We start from the raw sequence: 21,339 nt of genomic DNA on the forward strand, positions 1-21,339 counted from the left end.
GTTTATAAATGACAAGGCGAAGCTTACCGCAGTGTGAGGCAATGGTGTGTGTGTTTAACAAATTAGCACGTTTTATAAATAATGTACAAATATTGTGAACATTGGGTTTTAATTTTCAAGTTGGTTAACAACGTACCAAAGTGCTTCTTGCCTCTAAATTGTAATAAATAATATCACGACAGAAGGAAAATAGCTAAAATTGGAAGCAATTCAAGTGTTATAATAAAGCAATCCAACTTCGCTGACAACTCTATAAAAATGTAAATTCAAGAACTAATCTTAGGATGGAAAGGCTGCCTAATTGGAATACTGGAGTTAACAAGGAAGTTACATAAATTAACATGACAACCCTTGTTCCGTTTTTAAGTTACACAGAATTGTAACATGTCTGCTTAATATCATTACTAATTTACATCTAGCATGAAGGATATCAATCTTGCAACCCCGTCATCTACAAAGCACCCCACATAATTCACATTAAATTATAAAGAGGTTTATAATTACAGTTGCTGTCTAGTGGAGGCAGAATACATTACGTTGGAGATATGTAGGCCTAGTCTCTGAGGAAACATGTTAACAGTGTCGAATATATTTACAAAGATGAGCTTGAGTTTCCATGTGGATTATTCTAAAGGAGAGCTTATCTGAAAGTCACTTATAGGACGTTTCAAGGTGTCAACAGCTTAAATTTTGTTTATCGTTCGGCTACCGAAAACATATATACGCAAAAGTATGTAAATTGAAGACATGGCCATAATATGAAAGATAAACTTAGGCTATCCTTGATACCGATTTATAGTCACGATAATGACACTGTTTGTGTAGACTTTGCAGAAATCTCCTATAGAATAAACCACAATTATTTTTTGCAGATTGATTTGTGGTTTCAGCTGGATTAAAGTAAAATCATAGTACACTTACCGCTAGTCAACACATCGTTCCAGGCATTTGGATTTTTACCTGAAACAAATAAAGGTTTAAGTTAGTGCGCAGCCACACGACTGGTACTTGTAGACACCTGACGCAAACTCACATATTGCACAACGTGAAAACCTCTTTAAATTCTAATTTGTCGTAAAGCTGCTGCATTTTATCCTTTCTTAGCTCTATATTCTACATATAACTCGCTTTATTCGAGCAAGTATTTCCCCAAGGAATTCCGGGCATGTTGAATGGGCGAACTAGGAAGCTTCACTCAAAATGTAATTTTCCGTGTACTTTATTATGCATTATTGCATTTTTAGTACATGCAATTATGAGTGCTTTGGAACACTTTCAAGCTAGCTCTAGAGAAATGTTTATTTTTCTCGTTTATTGTCGAGATGTTTGTAAATTTACTTATCATTAGTTTTTAATTATTAATTAACTTGCAAGCACCTTGACATAGATGAGGAGGGCAAATGCGGTTTTAAATTTCTAAAAATGTACAACCGTAACACCGCAAGTACCTTCCCCTAGATAAACGGTTTTTTTTCCTTCAGAAATGCATTCTAATATAAGTCAATGAAGAGTTTAATTGTGAGACCATTTTTTTTTTTCATGGGTTCTAAACACAGTTTAATGCCCCCACAAATAAAGAAAAACGTTGTATATCCTACACAAATTAATGTATCATTTACAGAATACAAACTATTGAAGGAGAATTGAAGTTGTACTTGTCAAACAAAAGTTAAGCATAAAAAATACATATAATTTTCCAGTAGCTATTAAGTTAGTTAGTTCTCCACTTTTGTGATGCAGCAATGGATTGTTGCAATATTCCTGGTATTATTGTGGTATAAGTTATGAATGACTATTACATAATAAAAATATAAAGTATGTTCTAAACTAGAGCTTAGTGGAATTCCAGATTTATTGTGCATTGAGTATATCGGAAATCCCCGGATTAATAGAAAACAATCAAGTGAACTAACTAATCAAGGTAACGTTCAAAAACCAGATTGCTCGTGGACTGATTAAGTGAAACAATCATTTAATCCGGCACATGTGAGTTAATAAATAATAAATAGAAATTAACCGTAATTTAGTGGAGGAAAGAAATTATTTCAAAATAGCAGATCAATTGATACGATTTACGCTGGATTAACAGGGAATTTTTGTTTGTTTGTGAAACCAAACTATTAACAATACAGTAGTCGGACATGTAACCTGAACCGGCCCTGTAGCCCCCTGTTCTATTTGAAACCTAATATAACAGCAACACGCCTTCTTGTAAACATGTCAACTTATGTTTCACTGAAACTGTGACTGATAACGTGACTTAGCCTCGCATATTGGTATGCACTAGTCATTTTAATGATGCTGTTTTAACTAAATTTGGTGCTGCAGTCCTGGATACGCCACTGGTCCTGATCGGTACTTAGTCTATTAATTATCTTTAGGAATTAGACCGTTAAAATCCGCTCCATCAGTAAAAAAGGCAGCTTGGAAATAATAGAAAGGAACAACTTTTCGTTGATGATCGTTGATGTTGATGAAATAGAAAAATTTCTTGAAGAGGTAGTTGAGCATCATAAGAGTGTGGTTAACCACGTTCAGAACATAAACTTAAATAGAATGAAATAACATACACTCAATTTGATAAAAGATCTATCTCTACACATTTTTTTTGTATCTGTACTGTAATTCTAGTCGAATTTGGGATACCCTGCACATGGTGGCCATACTATAATTTAGTTTAACCACACAGTTTACAGGAGGAATTTCAAAAAAGTCACAACAACACTCATTTTAACGAGACTATTACATAGATCAATACATTATACCAGTATATGCTGAATAATATCGGTTAATTACATTCAATTGAACTGTGCAGTGTGTTAAAGTACAGTCGATTACATGATACGTAAAAGGTCTTTATCTTTAACTTTTAAAAAACCATCTGACATAACGACATTTTATCGAACGTAATGAAACAATGAACATTAAAAATAATTTACAATGCTTTGGTGAATATGCACATTTCCGCATTTATAATTAGTTAAATAATGACGCCACAAAACAGTTTCATTCATCATAAGGGAGTGACTTTGTCATAAAAAGTCCATCAAAGTCAAATCAATTGATTGAGAACTACTGCTACCCTTAATGTTAAAAAGTAAATTTACAGGGGAAAAAGTTTGATTGATTGGTGGGAATATTTTGTTTTTATAGCAACTGAAAGCACCATTTTTAGTTAATTGAATTAATTTGAAGGTAAAAGTAACAAAGTGTCCTACGCTTCACCTTGTATCTAACTAACCACCGTAAAACAACACTGACCGCATGGTATTAAAACCGTGCCAAATAACGTATTAATACATACTATATTTTTTGTTGCTGAAAACGTATACTTAAATTTTTATAAATATTTATATACAACATAACTCATTCATAAACAATTCATGTTCTTTGCAGCAAATTGATGATTAGTGTTGATGTAAACTCACGACCTTGAGTGTACTGCACTATATACGCATATGATGAAACTAATATCAATTACCACAGAAAAAAATATGTGACAATGATACAAAACAATTTTCATCATCTTTGTTTAAAGATTTTTTTAATCACCACTAAAGGATAATTTATCGAGGCTATTAAATTTCGTTACACCTGGCTGATTTTTCTAAAATCGCATTTACATATTTAAATATTATCATGACTAAGATTGGTAGAATTCATTCACATGTATAATGTCACTGAAACAGACATAAATACAAATAGAAGAAGTGCAATTGGTGTTACAAAGTAGTGAACAGAAATAGATAATAATTAAATAAAGCGATGATTTTAAAAGTTGTTTTGCCCACTTACTGAAGAACATAATGAGATTCGTAGAATGTTTTGTTTATACTTGCATCAAGCAATTCTACGTCTTATAAATTATTTTCTTTATTATTTAGCGGAATCTATGAGTTGTATACAGAGTAATCTTGATGAATAGTCCAGAGATGTAAAAGTCTAAAAAGAATCAAGCTTTTTACATCTGGGTCAATTTGAAATAGATAACAACCTTCACACTCTAAATGTCACTAGTAGACGTATAAACAGTAGCCACTGGTTAGAAGTAAAACAATTTTAAGTTCTGCACTTCATAGAATAGCGCCAGTTGGTGCAAAATAGCGTTCTCCCAATTCATTTCTAAACTTTAAGTCAAAGTATTGGTTTTTCCAAAAATTACGTCATTTTATGGCTACCAGATTTGCTAATCCAAACCTTTTTTAAAACTTTGGATGTTCAAACTCTGTAGAAATCAGAGATCAAAGCTATGCAGTTAATTTGTTGAACCAAATTAAATTTCTATGTGACGTATTTAATTTGCAATCCTCATTTTAAGAAATACCAGTCTTTTCAGAAACAATAACACAGTTAATTAACGTTTTTGGACTCCATAATCGACATTTAAAGACATTTTAAAATAGTTAATATTAAATTAAAATTATTTTTAAACACTTTAATGATCAGATTAAAACTGAGGCAAATTAGTATGCAATTATAGGTCTTAGCTCAATTATCAATTTGACAATTCAAGAAATTTGTTTCTACAGTAATGACTAATTGTATAAATACAATAAAAATGATGACTTAGTAAGAGTCAACATCAAAACAGAATATCATTTATAAGATAAGTAAAGATGGAATGAACCAAGTCGATTAGAATGGTCTTTAATCAATGTATCAGCTCTAGAATCAACGAGTATGTGGACACTTAAATACTGTATACAAGCTAATTTTTGATTTGATAACATTGGAGTCACAACAATTTTGTAACGCTCTTCAAACAAGCGTAGTTAAGAGATTAGGACTTTTAGAACGCGTATTGAAATGTGTGTTATTTCCTTATTGGTGGTTTCAATCGCTGATGTTATTATTAAATTATTTTTAAGTACATAGAATAAACAGTAAATATTATTAACCAAATCGCGATTCAACACACCATTTGTAACGTGGTTATTTGAATAATTGGGGTTCAGTTTTTATCGGGAATTTTAATGATAACCAAATACTACCAATTTTTATCTGCTAGAATGGACTTTCCGCCACAGCCGAATTTCATTTTTGGTTTTGTTACACTGAATGTTTATTAAAAATTTGTGTGATCACCTGACGCAATTGCATGACTTCCATATAACCCTGTCCTAGGTCGTATAACCAATTGGTAAATAAATAGCGAGGACGTAATTGCTTTAGTTGCTAATAATGGAAGTTTTGGACTATTGGAACTGTCATACAATTACGGAACACAAAGAAAAATAGTAATTTTATGTTTGCGTCAGTAGCAAATTGTAAAAGCATATTAATTATTATGTAAAAAAACCTGGACGATAACAATGACAAACAATATGAGATTTATAGAGAAAATTTGTATGTGCAACATTGATTGGTAATTAACACATGTTGATCGGAGCTTGAACGAGTGAAAAACCCAGTAACGCAATAAAGTAATTACGGCCGTAGCTTCTTAGAATTGGTTATTGTTAGTGACAGTAGGCGTTGAATGGGACGCATGTTACGGTAACATGATAACCTGCACAAATAACTAATTACCAGTAGGTGATAACAAAAAAGCCCGGGCGCGACAAAACAACTCACTTTCACTCACAATCCGCAAAATTGGTTCCAAACAATTAGTTTAATCAATAAGTTGAATTCAAATTGATGTGCTTAAAAAAATCGAAAAAGTGAGTTTGAAAGTGGAAAAATTGTCATAAAATTAAGTGAGGTTACAGACCTTTAGCGGTGTTAAAATTAGAAAGGCCCCAGGACAGCGCAGGGTTGGTGTCCACGGGGGATGTCCCGTACGCTCGAAACATAGCGCACTTTTGTATTTTGCGCGCACTCGAAAACACGACGTCGACGTTTGACCGCGTTCGAGATCGACTACTTCGACTAGACTAGAATGACAACGATTCGAAATGAGAATGCAGAAGCGTTTCCAACAGCGGATATCACGTTGGTTTACTTGGACTGCGCGTATCGTATTTAAATTCTTACCGCGCATCTGACGTAATATCGCATAATGCACCAAACAGCTGTGTAGCCTCACGCCGCGTGTCCGCATATATAACCAAGTAATGCCGGTATCACCTCCCAATCCGATTACTTACATTTGGTCGATAAGGGCTTCACCCACCTTATTTTACTTACGGAACGCCACAAAACTAGAAAAGGGCTGAAACATGTTTCAATAATTAGGATAGTAAATTGTATTATAATTAATTTGTAATATAATACTAATGATAAAAGAAGATTTAATGATCATACACATTTTGACGCCCATACGCTTATGGGAGTCAAGATCCAGTCCCTGACAATTTTTAGCTATTGTCTTTCTTTTTACCGATACCACGCTTTTCCATGAATTTTTCTTCCATTATTAACTGCAGGAATTCGTACTTGCTATTGCAAAATATGTGGCCAAGCATTCTTTACTTTACGTACAACAGCCCAGATATTTGAACTTTAATTTGCCGTTTGGACTTCTGCTTATATCCATTACCTTTGTCTTTTCAGTGTTAATTTCTAATTGTTCTCTTTCAGAGCATAATTAGTCCAGAAGTTGTAACGTAATTAATGCCTAACACAGTCAAAAGTCTTATGATAGTCCATAAAGCACCTTTTTGTGTTGGTCTTGACATTTTTGCTACGACTAAATGTATGCCAAGTTTATATTTATCGCCTGACACTCCACATTGAACAATTCTGTCGTTTTAAGACAAAATCAAGGGGTTTTTTAAAGAAAACCAGACCTATGGTAACAACCATAGGTCTGATGATGGCTTAAGAGTCGAAACCGGTAACCGGAATAAAAATTTTGTGGCAATGACTTAATTTTTTTTCTCTGAGTAAAAAATATGGGCCGCTTTGAGGATTGGAACAACTTTATCTTAAGGAATACTTTGTTTTGTTTTAACAAAACGAAGTGTTTTTTAGGTCAATAGCTTGGGATGTTTTTGGTCGTTTTCTAATTAACGTCCCGTGTCTGAAGAAATATTGATTTATCCGAAAAATACCACATATTGCAGTGCTCAAGTTATAGCAGCAGCAGCATTTGTCATTTTAGTCGGGTGTAGATTCAATATAATTTGCTACATAATTTGAAAGCAACCTCATGACCGATAAGACCATACAGAGTGCCTAGAGACAGTTTTTAATTTTTCATCTAATTTTCAAACTAGTGATTTCGTCACCCTAAAATTATTTAACACTTACACCTAACTTTACTGCAGTGCTAATTCTCATAAATCGATATTTATTGAGACACAGGAAGATAATTGACAAATGGTCAAAAACGCCCCAAGATGTGACCCTAAACAACACTGTCATGCTAAAATAAAACCAAAAAAATGTATTGGTTACTTGAGGACCACTTCCACACCCTGTATAGTACAGTTATAGTGCAATAAAGTAAAAGTTTTTCACGTCAAGCGAAAGCCAATAAATCAAGCTCAATATTTATTGTAAATTAAAATTAAGAAACAACTCACTAACTAAAAAAAAATCAATACAAAATTTCCAGATTTAAAATAAGATTGAGTGGTTGACTTGTTTCGCATTCCAGACCTTGGTAGTCATAAAGTCTGGTCATCATACAATGGATAGTGATTAAGAATGACTTTAATTCTAAATATATTTTTTCGAACAAAGGCTTTGTTATCAAAATAGTGATTAAGGCGAGAGTGAAACTTACGTACTTGGAATTACATGCAATAGGTCTGTTCGCAGAGGACCCCTGAGTGGTTTCCAACTCAGAAACAGTAAATGTCAAGTTTCATTGGTTGAATTCTCACGTTACTATGACGTTTTCTGACTTGTGGCCAATTGATGTAACTATTTGTCTGATTACTGATTGGAGATTTTCTCTGCGAACTACGCACATTATAAAGATTTGTAAATTACACTTTTAAAACAAGAAAATATGGTAGTCTTGCTCATTTAAAATATTGATTTTTCACAACACTACGTCCTGTTTTTAAAAATCAAAATTGGATTTTTAAGGTTCAAAAATCTAAGCTGTTTTTATGGCTGCATTACTATGATCAAGGATCGCCATTATGAAATGAGGTCAACTCAAAAATTGGATAGAAAAGGAGCGTAATTTATGTAGGAAGCAATAAGGCGAAAAGGGTAATTGTTTGCGAAATGCGCAGCCCATTAATCATTCGTCAAAAGTTTAGCTTCCGCTTTATAAAGAAGCGTCCCGAACAGAAATCCCTGAAAAGATGTTATGTTGTTCAAAGGCAAATTTCTGGATGGATTTGGTCAGTTTTCGACACTAAAACATGGAACCCATCTCAAAACAGTGAGAAACTTTCGGCTCAACGCCTTCGTGGGCATTAACATCTCCCACTCGATTTGGTGAATTTTAACTAACTGCAGAATTAATTAAATTGAACGGTAGTTCAGCGAAAGCTGAATTGATTTTTAAGTAGGAGTAAAACATGTTTTCTTAAACTAAATTGAGTTAGAAGAATAACCAGGATCAAAGGATTGAAATTTTCATTACTTTTCTTGTGTTCTATAACACGGATATGCAGAAGATAAAGGGATGTAATTAAAAAGTAATTAATTTTCTACCTGGGGATTAAGTCGATAATTATTCGGGAGGCTTGATTAAAATTTATTACAGATAGTGGTTTCCAGGGTTGGTACACTACAACACTAATGGTTATATTCGTTTATTAGAAGGCAGTCAAATCAATAAACCAACTGGGTAAATTAAACTGAATGTCATTACCTATCACAGCAGGTTATGCCAATTAATGTTCTGTGACTTTACTGACGATAATCGAACTTATTACTCTGCCTAAGTGTCCATTGCATAAACTGGACCAAATGCTTCTTTGATAACTTGACCATTATTCATACTGATACCAAAACAATGAAGCATTTTCTACTGGTGCGTGGACGCAGTTATTATTGTCATCGGTATTTAACGCTATTAAAGTTCAATTTTATTGTTTATTGTAATTGAAAAATTGAGGCTGAATAAGCTATAAATTGATTTATGCACCATTGAAATTATTAATCTGCTATGGACTATTCATATAGTATTTCAGTTTTGGAGTTATGATTGATTATTTTCAATTCAAAATTGATATTTGTTGGTTAAAATGCTCTGCACAAAAATTAAACTGTGGTATGTTCATATTTAGAGAAATTGCTGTAAAGTTTTACAAAATGCTTTACTAAGGGTCAGTTTAGCTTCAATCTGAGAGCTAACTAAACTTTAGATTGACGTTTAACTATAACCCATACAACTGACCATTAGTGTGAAATCATTTTTAGTGAATTCGTCTTCACAGGATTCGTAAGCCTATAAAAGTATTTACATTTAGTGTATAATACTGTTGATTCCCTTTGAAAGTTAACTAGCAAAATACTTTACTTTACTCAGAAATACTCAATGTATAATTACTCTTTGAAGCGTTTCGTTTACCTTCTAGTTTCATTTAACAAAAAATATAAGACCGACAAAAAAAGGTTGTCGACTACAAGAGTTGATCAAAAGTCGTTTCGCTGCAACAGCTTTACGAATTTCAATTATCGATACAAGTTAATTTATTAATAAGCATTTTAATTGTTTATGTCACCACTTTCAAAGAAGTAAAAGATTGGAATCCATTAAACTGCGAGCTGCTGGCTAATTTAAATAACACCTTCATTTCATAACAGTAATGACAACTTTTGCTGATATTGGCCTACATAAGTTTATATTTATTTGTGTGCGCCACTTCTATTTTATGACAATTATTAGTTAAATTTAGATTCGTTGGTTAACTATTGTTTGATTTTTTTTAATGGAATATTGTTTTACTGTGTTATGCAACCTGATTTCAGCGGTATATAACTTCTTTTTAAATTTTAGTAGTATCAATATCTGAAATAAAATTTCCAAAAAATTAGTGCCACAGATATGTTCTTCACTATATCTGTTTCTTACATATAGATAGCACGTGTGTTATTTATATTATCTTTATATCTAGACAAGTGGTTTATACAGGATTGCCCAATTTCTATCTAAACTCTAAACTGTTAAATTAGACATTGATGACAAATTATATGTGATCCAGATACTTTTTATCACCAACAAATTATCTATTCTAGAACTTTCAAATATTGATATACTTTTACTTGGATTGTAAATCAATATTCGTCGTTACTTTGGAGACAGTTTGGTGTTAATAATAAATTTAAAACAGGTTGTTAGTTATTATTGTTGCTAAAGGTCGTACGCTATCACGCTTGTAGCAAATGAACACTGTAACATGTAAATCATCCCCCAAATCATTTTATAAAAAAAGTGCATGGTTTTACAGTCCAATCAAGATTGTTATCGATCATAAAAATCTATCAGGTTCTGCAATATGACCAGTAAATATTAATCTGTTTGGCAAGTGGAAAGATACCAATAACTGGTTTTACTGAAATGCACTTAAATTATAGATTATGAAAGGGATGGATTGGTACAATGCTGTTTAGCTTTTTTAAATAGGAATAAAACACAATGTCTGCGGTGTTTTAAGTATTGCGTTTTACTGCATTGAAAAAATTGCGCTTTCCGACCGTAGTTCAAAATTATGCGGCAATAAAAAGAATCTTTATAAAGCGTCGCAACAGTATTTCGCCTTAAAAAGGTTTTCCATGGTAAATTGAAGTGAAAAAATATAGTGGTGGCATGAATCAATTGCACTAGCGTCGAGGCTTTTAATCAAACGCGACATGTCAAGCCTGGTACACTATATTGAACAATGTGAAACATGTTAAACGTATGGAAGCTAACATGAACGTCATATTAACTTTTAGGCTTATTTTAGTTGAAAACTCAGCACTATTTGCATATCAATCGGTTATTCCTGTTCTAGTTGAAGACAAGTATTTTTGCATTAATGAACTGCTTCAAATCTATGTAAATATTGCGGAAAGTGTAAATCCCTATCGAACGTTTAGTGATTACCTCAATCGTAATTCAGGAAAGTACGTTGAATTGACTGGAACCCATAACTATTATTTAATCAACCCAAATATAATAGTTCTCTTGTACATGCCGAATAATATTGGATATCTATTATATTGGAAAATGACTTCCAACATAATAGCATAGGGCATTAAATAGTTGAAGTCTGATTTGCATTATAGATGAGAGTAATTGAAATTCTCTTGATGATTTTGTTTGCTCTATTTGATTTTGAATTTGATGTATGATAAAGGAACACAGTGTTAAAAGTAAATTGACATACGCCTGTCATTCCTCTGTAATTTCCAAATGGACGATTATCTAAATGCAAAGCGCGTATACAGCAAAAAGGGTTAATTGTGCTCTTTGAAATCCTCGTTTCCTATTTCAAAAATATTGACAACTCCCATGCAATTTATAGTCCAATTAGAGAATGTTCCTATTTGTGAGCCGCTTGTTGAAATTTACTTCACCACCGAATTAACTAGAGTAATTAATTGCGTTAAATCAGATAACACAGGAATATCCAGTTTAGACACTAAAACTCTCCATTAAATACGAAAATTATGCTATTTTAGCTCCAATATTATAAACTGTAATGCAAACCAGTAAGGGTCAGAAAACGGGTCAGATTCATGTTTAAAGCATAAGTACATCCTGTCGAATATTTTAATTTCGAAAACGCTCAAAAAACGTGATTTTTTGCATTCTGTATGGCAGTATTAAAAATACAGTGGGTTAGACAGTATAACTGGGAATAAAAGGAATTCACTGGGAATGTTCTGGAATTGAATAAAAGAAGTACAGACTGAATGTAACTGTAAAAATGCAATCTCGGGGGTCTTGGTAATAATATTTAAATAAGGATTTCGACTCAAGAAAATTTTCGTAAGAAATACATATTTTAAAGAGTATTAGGAGAGGATCTGAAACATGCAGTTTTTAAAATAATATGATGAATTATGGTTAATAGACCCTGAGTGTAAATTAGATTAAAAATAAGTAAATTTAGTTAAAAACACGTATCTAACAGAAATGTCAATTATCTGCTAAGATCAAAGTAGACTGTGTATTTTATTTTAAATCATCTTAATAACTAATACTAATAGCTCCTTACTCGTCAAGTTTATGTAAAACAGAACAGTAAGAACGATAATTTAAATGAATTTACAAGTAAAAGCGTGTTCTTTTTTTGGTAAACGTTGTGAATGCATTAATTTGAAAACTAAATATTACAATTTAATGCCTTAATCAGATTTCATCGTTTTCAATTTCACGTCGATCCCCTCGAATATTGGACAATACTAAAGCTCCTACCAAAAATAATTGTATTTTTAACCTTAATAAATGGGAACGGGACTCAATTTCTTAATGGAACATTATTATTTCAAAAGAATGTCTCCCCCAAACTTCGGTTTTTCTTTTTAAAGAGCTTTTTAAAAATTGGTGATTTATATAATAAAAACGTGATTATATATTGTGTGGTTGGTTTCGTTATGAAGTTTCCTGAACCGTTATCTAAACACCAACACCCATAAAGATAATACGTATAATCGGGTAAAAGTTTGAGTAAATATACATTGAACTTGATTGGGTTTGAGCACCGATATTACAGTTATAGCAGGTTACATGACTGATATGGACAGTTATTTAATTCGAAGAGCTGCCACTCTACTGGAAAACCAATCCAATTTTCCGATGTTTAAATCCTCTTGAATCATAAAGTAGGTAATAAATAATCCCTAAAAAATGTACTGCTTTGTTGATCAGCTGTAACCACGGTTCAATTTTATTTTAATGGAAATTATTATAATCAAGCACCGAATAATTTATTATTAAAGTTCGGAGCATTCAAATTACTGTGAAATTACTGAATAAGTCCTAGAAATCGGTTATAACATTTTTAAGTCAACAATTTTAATTTAATTTGTGGATGTACTGACTGTTCAATGCATGTTAATCTTTGTACTTCTGGTCAGTAGCGCATCATAAAAAAATCGATACAGTAAGGGGCATGCCCTATAAAAAGTGACTTGCAAATCGCAAAATCAGTTGCCCATATCTAACGATGTAGGTTATAAAGCACTGGGAAGCTATGGGGAAACTAAAAATTATTTAGTTATCTGGATAACTAAAATACGACTTACCAAAAGTAGGTATTTAGTTATACTAATGACATAATAATGACTCTCGACTTAAGAAGTTAAATTTAACCTAGATTGTTAGTAGAGTATTGATCGAAACTCATTCTATTAAGAAGACAGATAATTGTCGCATAAATTACCAGCCCGAAGCATTTTAAGGGTGAGCAAGGCTTGGGGTCGTGAATATTTTTTAAAGGAGTTAGCGCCCATTTTGAAGCTACGATTGAAAAAAATGGGGCGCAGTTAAAAGTTCAGCGACCCAGTAAAAAGCTATAAACAAAAAGGGTCTAAGGGAATGCCCCGCTTTCCTGACTCCGAGATCAAATCTGGCTTCCTAAATTACGACCTTAAATCTTTCCGCAGTTTGACGTCCAACGTGAGGCTTGAGGGCAAACATTTTTCACGGTTGAAACTCAAATTTCGTATTTCCTTAAAAAACGTTGTTTTTCGAATCTCGGATACGCTAATTGAGCCATCTGACAAAACAGACTGAAGTCACATAAAAGCAGTCATTTGTATGTAAATGACAAAATATGAGGGCACCTCCCTCACTAAACAGGACGAAACATCGCACTGCTGGAGCTTTGAATCAATACGAGCAAGCTGCCTATATAAACCTACATTACGTCGATATTGCCACAGGGTTTTGAATGAACCTCCTGCAAGTAGGAGGAGTTGTCCACGACTAAGTCCAACCCTTGATGAGGAATTAAATTCGGAATAGGCTAATTCCGAAATAGATCAGTCAAGTCACACGTAGAGCTAAAGCGAGCCTCCCGTATTGACAAAAGTGTTGAAAATGTCAGGTTTAATTTTAAAATCATCCAGCTCTTTAGGCTAAAAATACTTAAAAGTATCCACAACACGCGGACAGATTTGCCAGCTTACTTTAGATTGTCTACAAACTCTAAATTGATTTTTAATTTTACTTTAAAAAAAACCCTCTAACCTCAATATTCATCCAATTAATACTTCTGGACTATTTTTGCTCGCTCTAGTTACATTGAACATATGGGAAGGAAGTTCACAAATAAGTTTTGTCACGAACTTGATTTACCGCTACTTTTTCACCACCACATCGATTTTTCTTATGCCACCGGCTATTTTTATTACTGTTCTGTTACAGTTGGCCCATTTCGTTGTTACAAAATCACGACCTTCTTCTTAAGGCCACTTTATTTAATCACTCTCAAAATTTCAGGTTTTGTATCAGAAAATAAAACCTTACTGGATCAATATTTATAAAACATGTTTATATCAGCTATAAGCACCCTAAAACACACTATATTTTTACTTGGGGTTTTATAAGACTTGACGCGTTTTTTTTATTTAATTAATTGACCGTAATTACTACAAAATCATTATATGGCTACTTGATAACCGTTGTTTTTCAGCCTTACCAACCACCACCAACTACCATCTATAATTATCGATTTTTGATTTAGAATGTGTACAAATTACTCAACTCAACCCTTTTTTGGGAGTATTGCATAAATTCGATTAAAATTCAGGAAGTTATTTTTCAAAAAAAATTATATAACACGTACCCTATTATTTTTTAGAAAATAAAGTGTTATCGAGTAACTTGTATATTAAGTTATTGATGGTCAAAAAACAACATTTTTACATTTTGGAGAGTTGCAATTTGTTTGAATTTAACATGTTTAAGGATGGTTTGAAACGATGCTATATAATATTCTTGGTTAGTATATTTAAGGTCTATTTGAATAGTATTGTGCAAATTCAAATTTCAGTAAGTAAAAATATCTGATAATCATCCAAAATAATTGCAAGTCAGAAAATAAGTGGTTTTTGAAATCCATTTCCTAAAGCAAGTAAAACATTCTGCCTACAGGTTTCTTAGTTACCGTTGCTAAGCCCGATGGCCATGTTAAATATTGATTTCTTTGTAATTATCTTATCCGCTGAATACGATCCTGAGTCTGTTTCTTTTTAAGCATTTTTCACCAGTTCCTAGTTTTTCAGAAAGTGGTTCAAATAAAAAAATCAATAATCCAAATCTTGTGCAAATGTACACTTTAGTTGCCAAATAGAAATATAGGTGTGTTGGTCTGACGTGTTTTTCCCAAGGGTATTACTTTGGAAAATTGAATAAAAATATCCTCTTTCTCCAGCTTTAATTGGCTAAAGTAAAATCCGCCTCAAAAACTTTTGAGGGAGAAAAACAAGGGCGGTGTAATAAACACAAATGCGAGGGAAAAATTTAAAAAATCTTTGTAAGGGGATTTACAAATCAGTCGTTCGACAAAGCCGGTTTAATTAATGTCACAGAAAACAAACAAATCTTAAGCCATTTAAAACGTTTTGGAAGGCAGAAACTGGAATTTGCTTTCAACCCTTTTCCTGCGTACGGAATTTCAATGAACATGTCCTCACCTTTCGATGAAACAAAATTCGAAAACAAAGCTCCGAGGTAAGCCCAAACACATTCTGACTAACAGAAAGTTTCCCCGGTTAAGCAAATATTTACACCCTGAAGTTTATTAATAAAATTTCAATATGTGCAGCATGGCTGATTGTGTTAAAGCGATAATCAAAGTAGTGAAGCACGTACATAAGTGTAATTGTCTGCTATAAATCACTTTTATGCGACACCTTTTAATAACCCAAAATATCTTGCAGCGATATGTGCTTTTGTTTCTAGCTGGCTATTTTATCTATTAATAACATTTGCAGCTTTCGTCATAACGTGTTTTATTTTTGCTAAGCTAAAACACAACTTGATGTGACGTCAAACTGAATATTATTGTAGATAAGTGTAACGTAACAACGTGATCGAAAACAACCGGGTTGCTTTCATTCTTGGGAAACATACAAATTACAATTAACTTTCTTGAAGGGGAATGAATAAAGTTTCCTTTCTTAACTTAATTAAATAAAATAACGCCAAGAGCTTGTACTTCCTCTACCTGGATAATGAAAAATGGCAAATTATTAAGTAGAACTAACGCAGTTATTTTAGCATAGATGAATAAAGTTTTGAAGAAGTTGATTTTAACTGTTTTAATTTGCATTCACATCTGGAGATTAAATTGAAGGAATATTTACTTTAAGAGAGGAAAATAACTTTCTGGAAATGGAATTTTCTGTGAAGGCGTAAAAATAAAGAAAAATGAAAACAATATATTTAGATATTTACTACGTTAATCCGACTAAAAATGTATATTTTTCCAGACGGTGGGCGTCTTGGAATCCAAATTAGTCGATGTTTACTATGGAACATTTGGCATAGTGAATCTGTGGTTGTAAACATCTGAATTTTTCATTATATACTGCAATGGTCTAAAACCGTACAATTTCAAAGGGTAGGTGAAATTACGTAAGGCTATATTATTAAGCCTCTAATCTGCTTAGAAAATTAGTGGTTGCACTTTTTATCGATTAACGTAGCGTCGCAGTTTGCTGCGGATAAGAGCTCGGTGCCAAAACATTATTTTAGACCAATTTTACAATCATAATAATCAATAAAGCTTTTCTACTTACCTTTTAATTCAGTCGAATTAGTTTGAGGGCTTATAATATCATTCAAATAATGTTCCAGTCCTCTCATATTTTCTAAGGGGCTACTGCCATTCGCACTAACAACACCACAACGATCCTGAAACAAAATTGAAATCAGTTAATTCAAGACACTAAAATAGACTGGATTATGTAATGAATGGTCGTGGCAACTTTATTAATGAACTATTAAAACTATGAATTAGTGCCCTAAAATAATACGACTTTCAAATTATCTTCGTTAAAATATTCATGTTAGTAAACAACTCAGTCAACCTTTGTATAGGAGTACAAATTACTATTAGCTATTTTGATCCGACTACTGAACTTTGAGGCTTTTTGCCCTATTGCGTAATATTTTATTTGGAAGTCGCAATCTATCAAGAAGGAGGAATTTCAAATATGACAAGAACTTAAACGTGTGAATTTTTGTTAAAAAATGTCACTCAAAACTTAATTCAATTTGGAGTTTCAGTATATAATGATATAATGAAAATCACACAAAACTGGGTGGAACATTATAAGTGATCCAAAAGAAATATGTCATACTTTTTACTGATTTTGTTATAATTATTTATTATTATTTCTGATTTTAGCAAAGAATTTGTACGACATCGCAATACTGGGAATCGTTACAATCACAACAGAGGCAGGTGACGTATGTACAAACAACCTGAAAACACTTACTGTAGGGCGTTATGGGAAACTCACACATCATTATGTATCATCGATATAAGGTACGTATCATACTGCTCGTAAATTACGTTATAACAAACTTGACCCACTTACAGTTTAACTACAGGATAATACACACTAAATTTAAATTTTGGTGTTAGTTTTGCTTCTATCATATATAAAAGATTGAAGAATTTCCTTGGTATAGTTAAAGTAAGGGCTTTACAATGTCGTGAAGAGAACACGTAGGTGTAGAAAATTTGCAAACAAAAATTTCCATAAACGAGGTGTTTTGCACGCAAATAGGTTTTATCAGTTGACTTTATTGCTTATTTTTGTAAGACACCGTTGATAAAATATGGTTGGAATAATAGCCTATTGTATTTCTATTAAAAACAAGTTAGTCAAGCAAGGTTCTCAACCTAACTTCTAAATAGTCAAAAAGTACAAAAATGTATGAATATTAGAGACGTTTTATTTTTGTAATGCTTCTGGACGTTTTACATTCAATACAAAGTAGTCCATCTTTTCTGGTCACTGTTATATAAATATTCCAAATGGTAACACTTCACTTTTTAAGTTTTAGCAGTTGTGGTCAATTTATATCGACTATTGGTTAGGTTTTGTTTTATTGTTCTGGTAATGGTAGTCATAGTGCAATTTATATATTTTGTACTGATTATTACTAGGTACCATAATAACCTTTACATTCAGACTATAAAGACTTCCACGGCCAGTCAAAACTGAAATATGAAAGTTATCCGGAGTTATAAGCCCGGATAACTTTCATATTTCAACCTCTACATTCCCAGAACTTGTGTATCATTGTTGTTTGTTCCCAGAATTTTTGTATCATTGTATTTTAAACGGCAAAAGTGGGTCTCCTATACTGAGAAAAACTTACCTGCATAGGGTATTTCTATTGAAAGATATCAGGACAACTTACCCCATTTTTCAATTCCTGAATTTGTCTCATTGAACTTTTTTATTCTCAATTTATCTCAGCTTTTTAAAAAAATATATTTAGTATTTAGAATGTCAATTTTAAGTCAATAATTGTAGTTTAGTAGTAAGTTTCTAGGTAACACAGACAGTTTTCATTAGAACATCGATCATTTTGTATTTTCTATTCTGTCCGATAACTAATTTGAAACTCCCAATTTAACATCATCTGTAATTATTATATTTGGTAACATAAAACTCTATTTTTAAAGCGTTGCAGCGATTCCAATTAATACATTTCACGTCAACTGCATGTAAAACGAATTCGAATAGACAAACATGAATATTTGTTGATTTGCGTTTGCAATATACATAACAACTTGTAGTATGCAAATATACATTAGCTAAAACCTGAAAGGTGCCCTGGTTACTTATAGCAATCTTTGTACACATTTGCTATCTTGTTTGAGTTACTCAGTGATTACAGATTCAGAATATACAGTTTCTCATGTGAAATAAAAGTTTCAGCAAAGAGTGAATAACTTGTTTAGTATCATTACCCGGGCGTGAAACTTACTTTTATTATAAAACACCTTGAAAACAAACATTATATAGATAACGATAAAGGTCGTTAAGTACTGTTTAATCAGGCTTTTTCGCTTTATCAAAATGCCACGAAAAAAACAACCAGCACCGAAAATTCCATGTCTGCGACGTATTTTGAAAAAAAAATAATGGCGTGTTTTTGTTTTTGGAACATTACAGAAGCAGTAGCCGTGATCTCTGGATAAAAAATAGACTTGTGAGACCAGTCAACTATTTTTGGAACTAATTATCCGACCATCTTAACGTCTTATGCAAGCTATTTAACAGCTCCTTGAAGAGGACTTATTTTGAACAACTATGCGGTAATTTAAGTGTATATCTATTAAATGTACGAAGAGCCAGACACTCAGGTGAGGTAAACTCGATGCTAGAAATAGAAATGGCCATGAGTCCTATCCTATGAGCTATAAATAAATAATATAGATCTGACATTCTGCTTCAGTAGCGTACTTGATGCAACAACGATTTTCCTGGAATACTATGGACATAGAAGAATCGAACTCGACCAGGTTTAGGATTGAAAATTCGACGATCTAAATATAGGAATCAAATTAGGCCATGGCGACTCGTTCTAGTTTCAACTTAGATTAGTAGATTTCTATAAGGAACGAAACACACGATCGATTGAAATATAATTAGAAAGTGTGTTACAATGTTGTTTATTATTTTTACGTAGTACAAATCGAAAAACAATGCCATATTTTTATAGTTACATAATCGGCAAGGCAATTGCCAAAAAATATGTTTAGAAAATCGACTTTGTCTGTCTACGTCAAATAATGAGCATTACACGGACATTTATTTATGTCCCTTGTCGAGCACATCTCGTCCCACTGGGCGACCAAGTATCCCATTTATTTTTATTTCCCTTTTCTTCAAAACATACTCAATCAAATATAACGCCAAATCTGACCTCAAAAACATCTCCGACTCCCCTTAGAGTTTCGTTGCGGATTAATGTTGTCCTTTTGCGTCTGTATTGTCAACTTTCATGAAGCTTTTAGAACCTTCCTAAGGTTTTAACTTTTCTCGATATTTGTTTGACCATACAGCTAACTGAATGCGACATAAATATGAAGAGAAGTTTTGACAATTCGCACATTTATTGATCCCAAAGCCGTTAAACTGAGAACTCCCAATGGAATAAAGTATAAATTGGATACTAGATTGACCACTGTCATGTCGGTTCTTAAAAAGAAAACCAATATAGGGATTTTATTTGTTGAGGTAAAATTACAGATTTATCAAACCCAATTTCCAATCGAATGGATATAAATTCTTCAACGAACATATAATACTATCCATTATATCCACAATCTCCACCCCTCCTAATAAACCTCACAATTCATTCAATTCTGATTCACTGTGAGGATTATTAGAGCTGAAGTGTAACGTGAAATACAATTCGCATATTGTTTTAATTTATTTTATTATTCCTCGCCTGAAAGTCACACATATACATAAATTTATTTATTTGTATTGTATTGCAGACATTTTTGGGAAAAAATGCCTATTTGCTTTAAACTTGAAATTCAAATAACAGAACTGTGCTAGAAAAGAAAATACTATAACATGGTGATTGATGACCTACAGGGTGGTTCTTATTACAAATAAATATCACTTTATTTTTGTAACTTTGACGATAAGGAGCGCCTAATGGCCAACTTAGTCGATATCCTGTTAATAACTTAATTATGGATCATTATCCAGAAAAAGTACAGTTCAGGGTAATCACTAAGGCACCAAGAGAAATTTTGCCTTTAGATTATAGAATAATTTCTAGAACTAACGTAAATAAGTAATGACGTATTGAAATTTGCTATTCTAATAATTATACATATTTTTTTATTTCAGCGGCTTACGGAACCGACTGCCTGAACCTGAAGAGGATTTACCCAACCAAGAATAAGTTAAATGTAAGTGCTGTTTATAACTAACTATACGTTACATGTTCCTGTAACGTACTAAAAAGAAACTTTTTTGAAACTTCGTTTCTTTTATGACTTTCATGGATTAGAAATTGCTGCATTAAGAGGTCTTTCCGGCGCATATACTAGCACCTACTCTGTACACAAAACTATAGACATCTGACCTCCTTTGAAGACTTAATAAGGATAGTAGAAAAGTTTTATTTTAATATAGCACTTTTGAATATTACGCTTAAATTAATAGGCTAGACAATGTATCAGATAAGGTCTTACCTAATCTATTATATGATCACTTGTGCACCATTATTAGGTACGGTTATCAACAGTTGACGAATAAAATTATACATTTACAATATATATAAAGCAAGCCCCAGATCTATGTGATTATTTATAAAAAGAAACATATAAAACACAACAGGAAAAACTTAAGCAGCAAGGAGTTAAAATAAAAACAAAACAACACAAAACGTTAAGTTTATTAAAAAAACAATTAGGTAACACAAATAAGCTACAAAACAAAATAATAAAATTGGGTCAAAGACATAAAAAAGGGACGGAATAGGGTACAAAGCAAAACCACAATCAC

At 32.5% G+C, this 21,339-nt stretch overlaps 1 protein-coding gene and 1 long non-coding RNA gene across 3 annotated transcripts in view; one reads left to right on the forward strand and one right to left on the reverse strand.

Annotated features, from left to right (window-relative positions):
• orb2 (cytoplasmic polyadenylation element-binding protein orb2) overlaps positions 1 to 21,339 on the reverse strand; it is a 36,137-nt gene that overhangs the window by 13,503 nt on the left and 1,295 nt on the right. Inside the window, exons 2-3 of one of the 2 annotated variants that reach the window (XM_081994596.1) lie at positions 16,588 to 16,702; positions 922 to 960 (exon numbers count right to left, since the gene is read on the reverse strand). In XM_081994596.1, coding sequence (XP_081850722.1) covers positions 922 to 960; positions 16,588 to 16,702 — 154 coding nt within the window. The remainder of the gene's footprint in view (positions 1 to 921; positions 961 to 16,587; positions 16,703 to 21,339) is intronic. The other variant, XM_081994597.1, reaches the window with a different exon arrangement.
• Positions 17,202 to 21,128, forward strand: LOC145739199 (uncharacterized). The gene is made up of 2 exons (XR_014180924.1): positions 17,202 to 17,339; positions 20,680 to 21,128. It is a non-coding gene; the product is annotated as an uncharacterized LOC145739199 (long non-coding RNA).

Source organism: Ips typographus, linkage group LG16 (genome assembly GCF_016097725.1).
Source record: "Ips typographus isolate SLU linkage group LG16, UJ_Ityp_2.0, whole genome shotgun sequence".
NCBI lineage: Eukaryota > Metazoa > Arthropoda > Insecta > Coleoptera > Curculionidae > Ips > Ips typographus.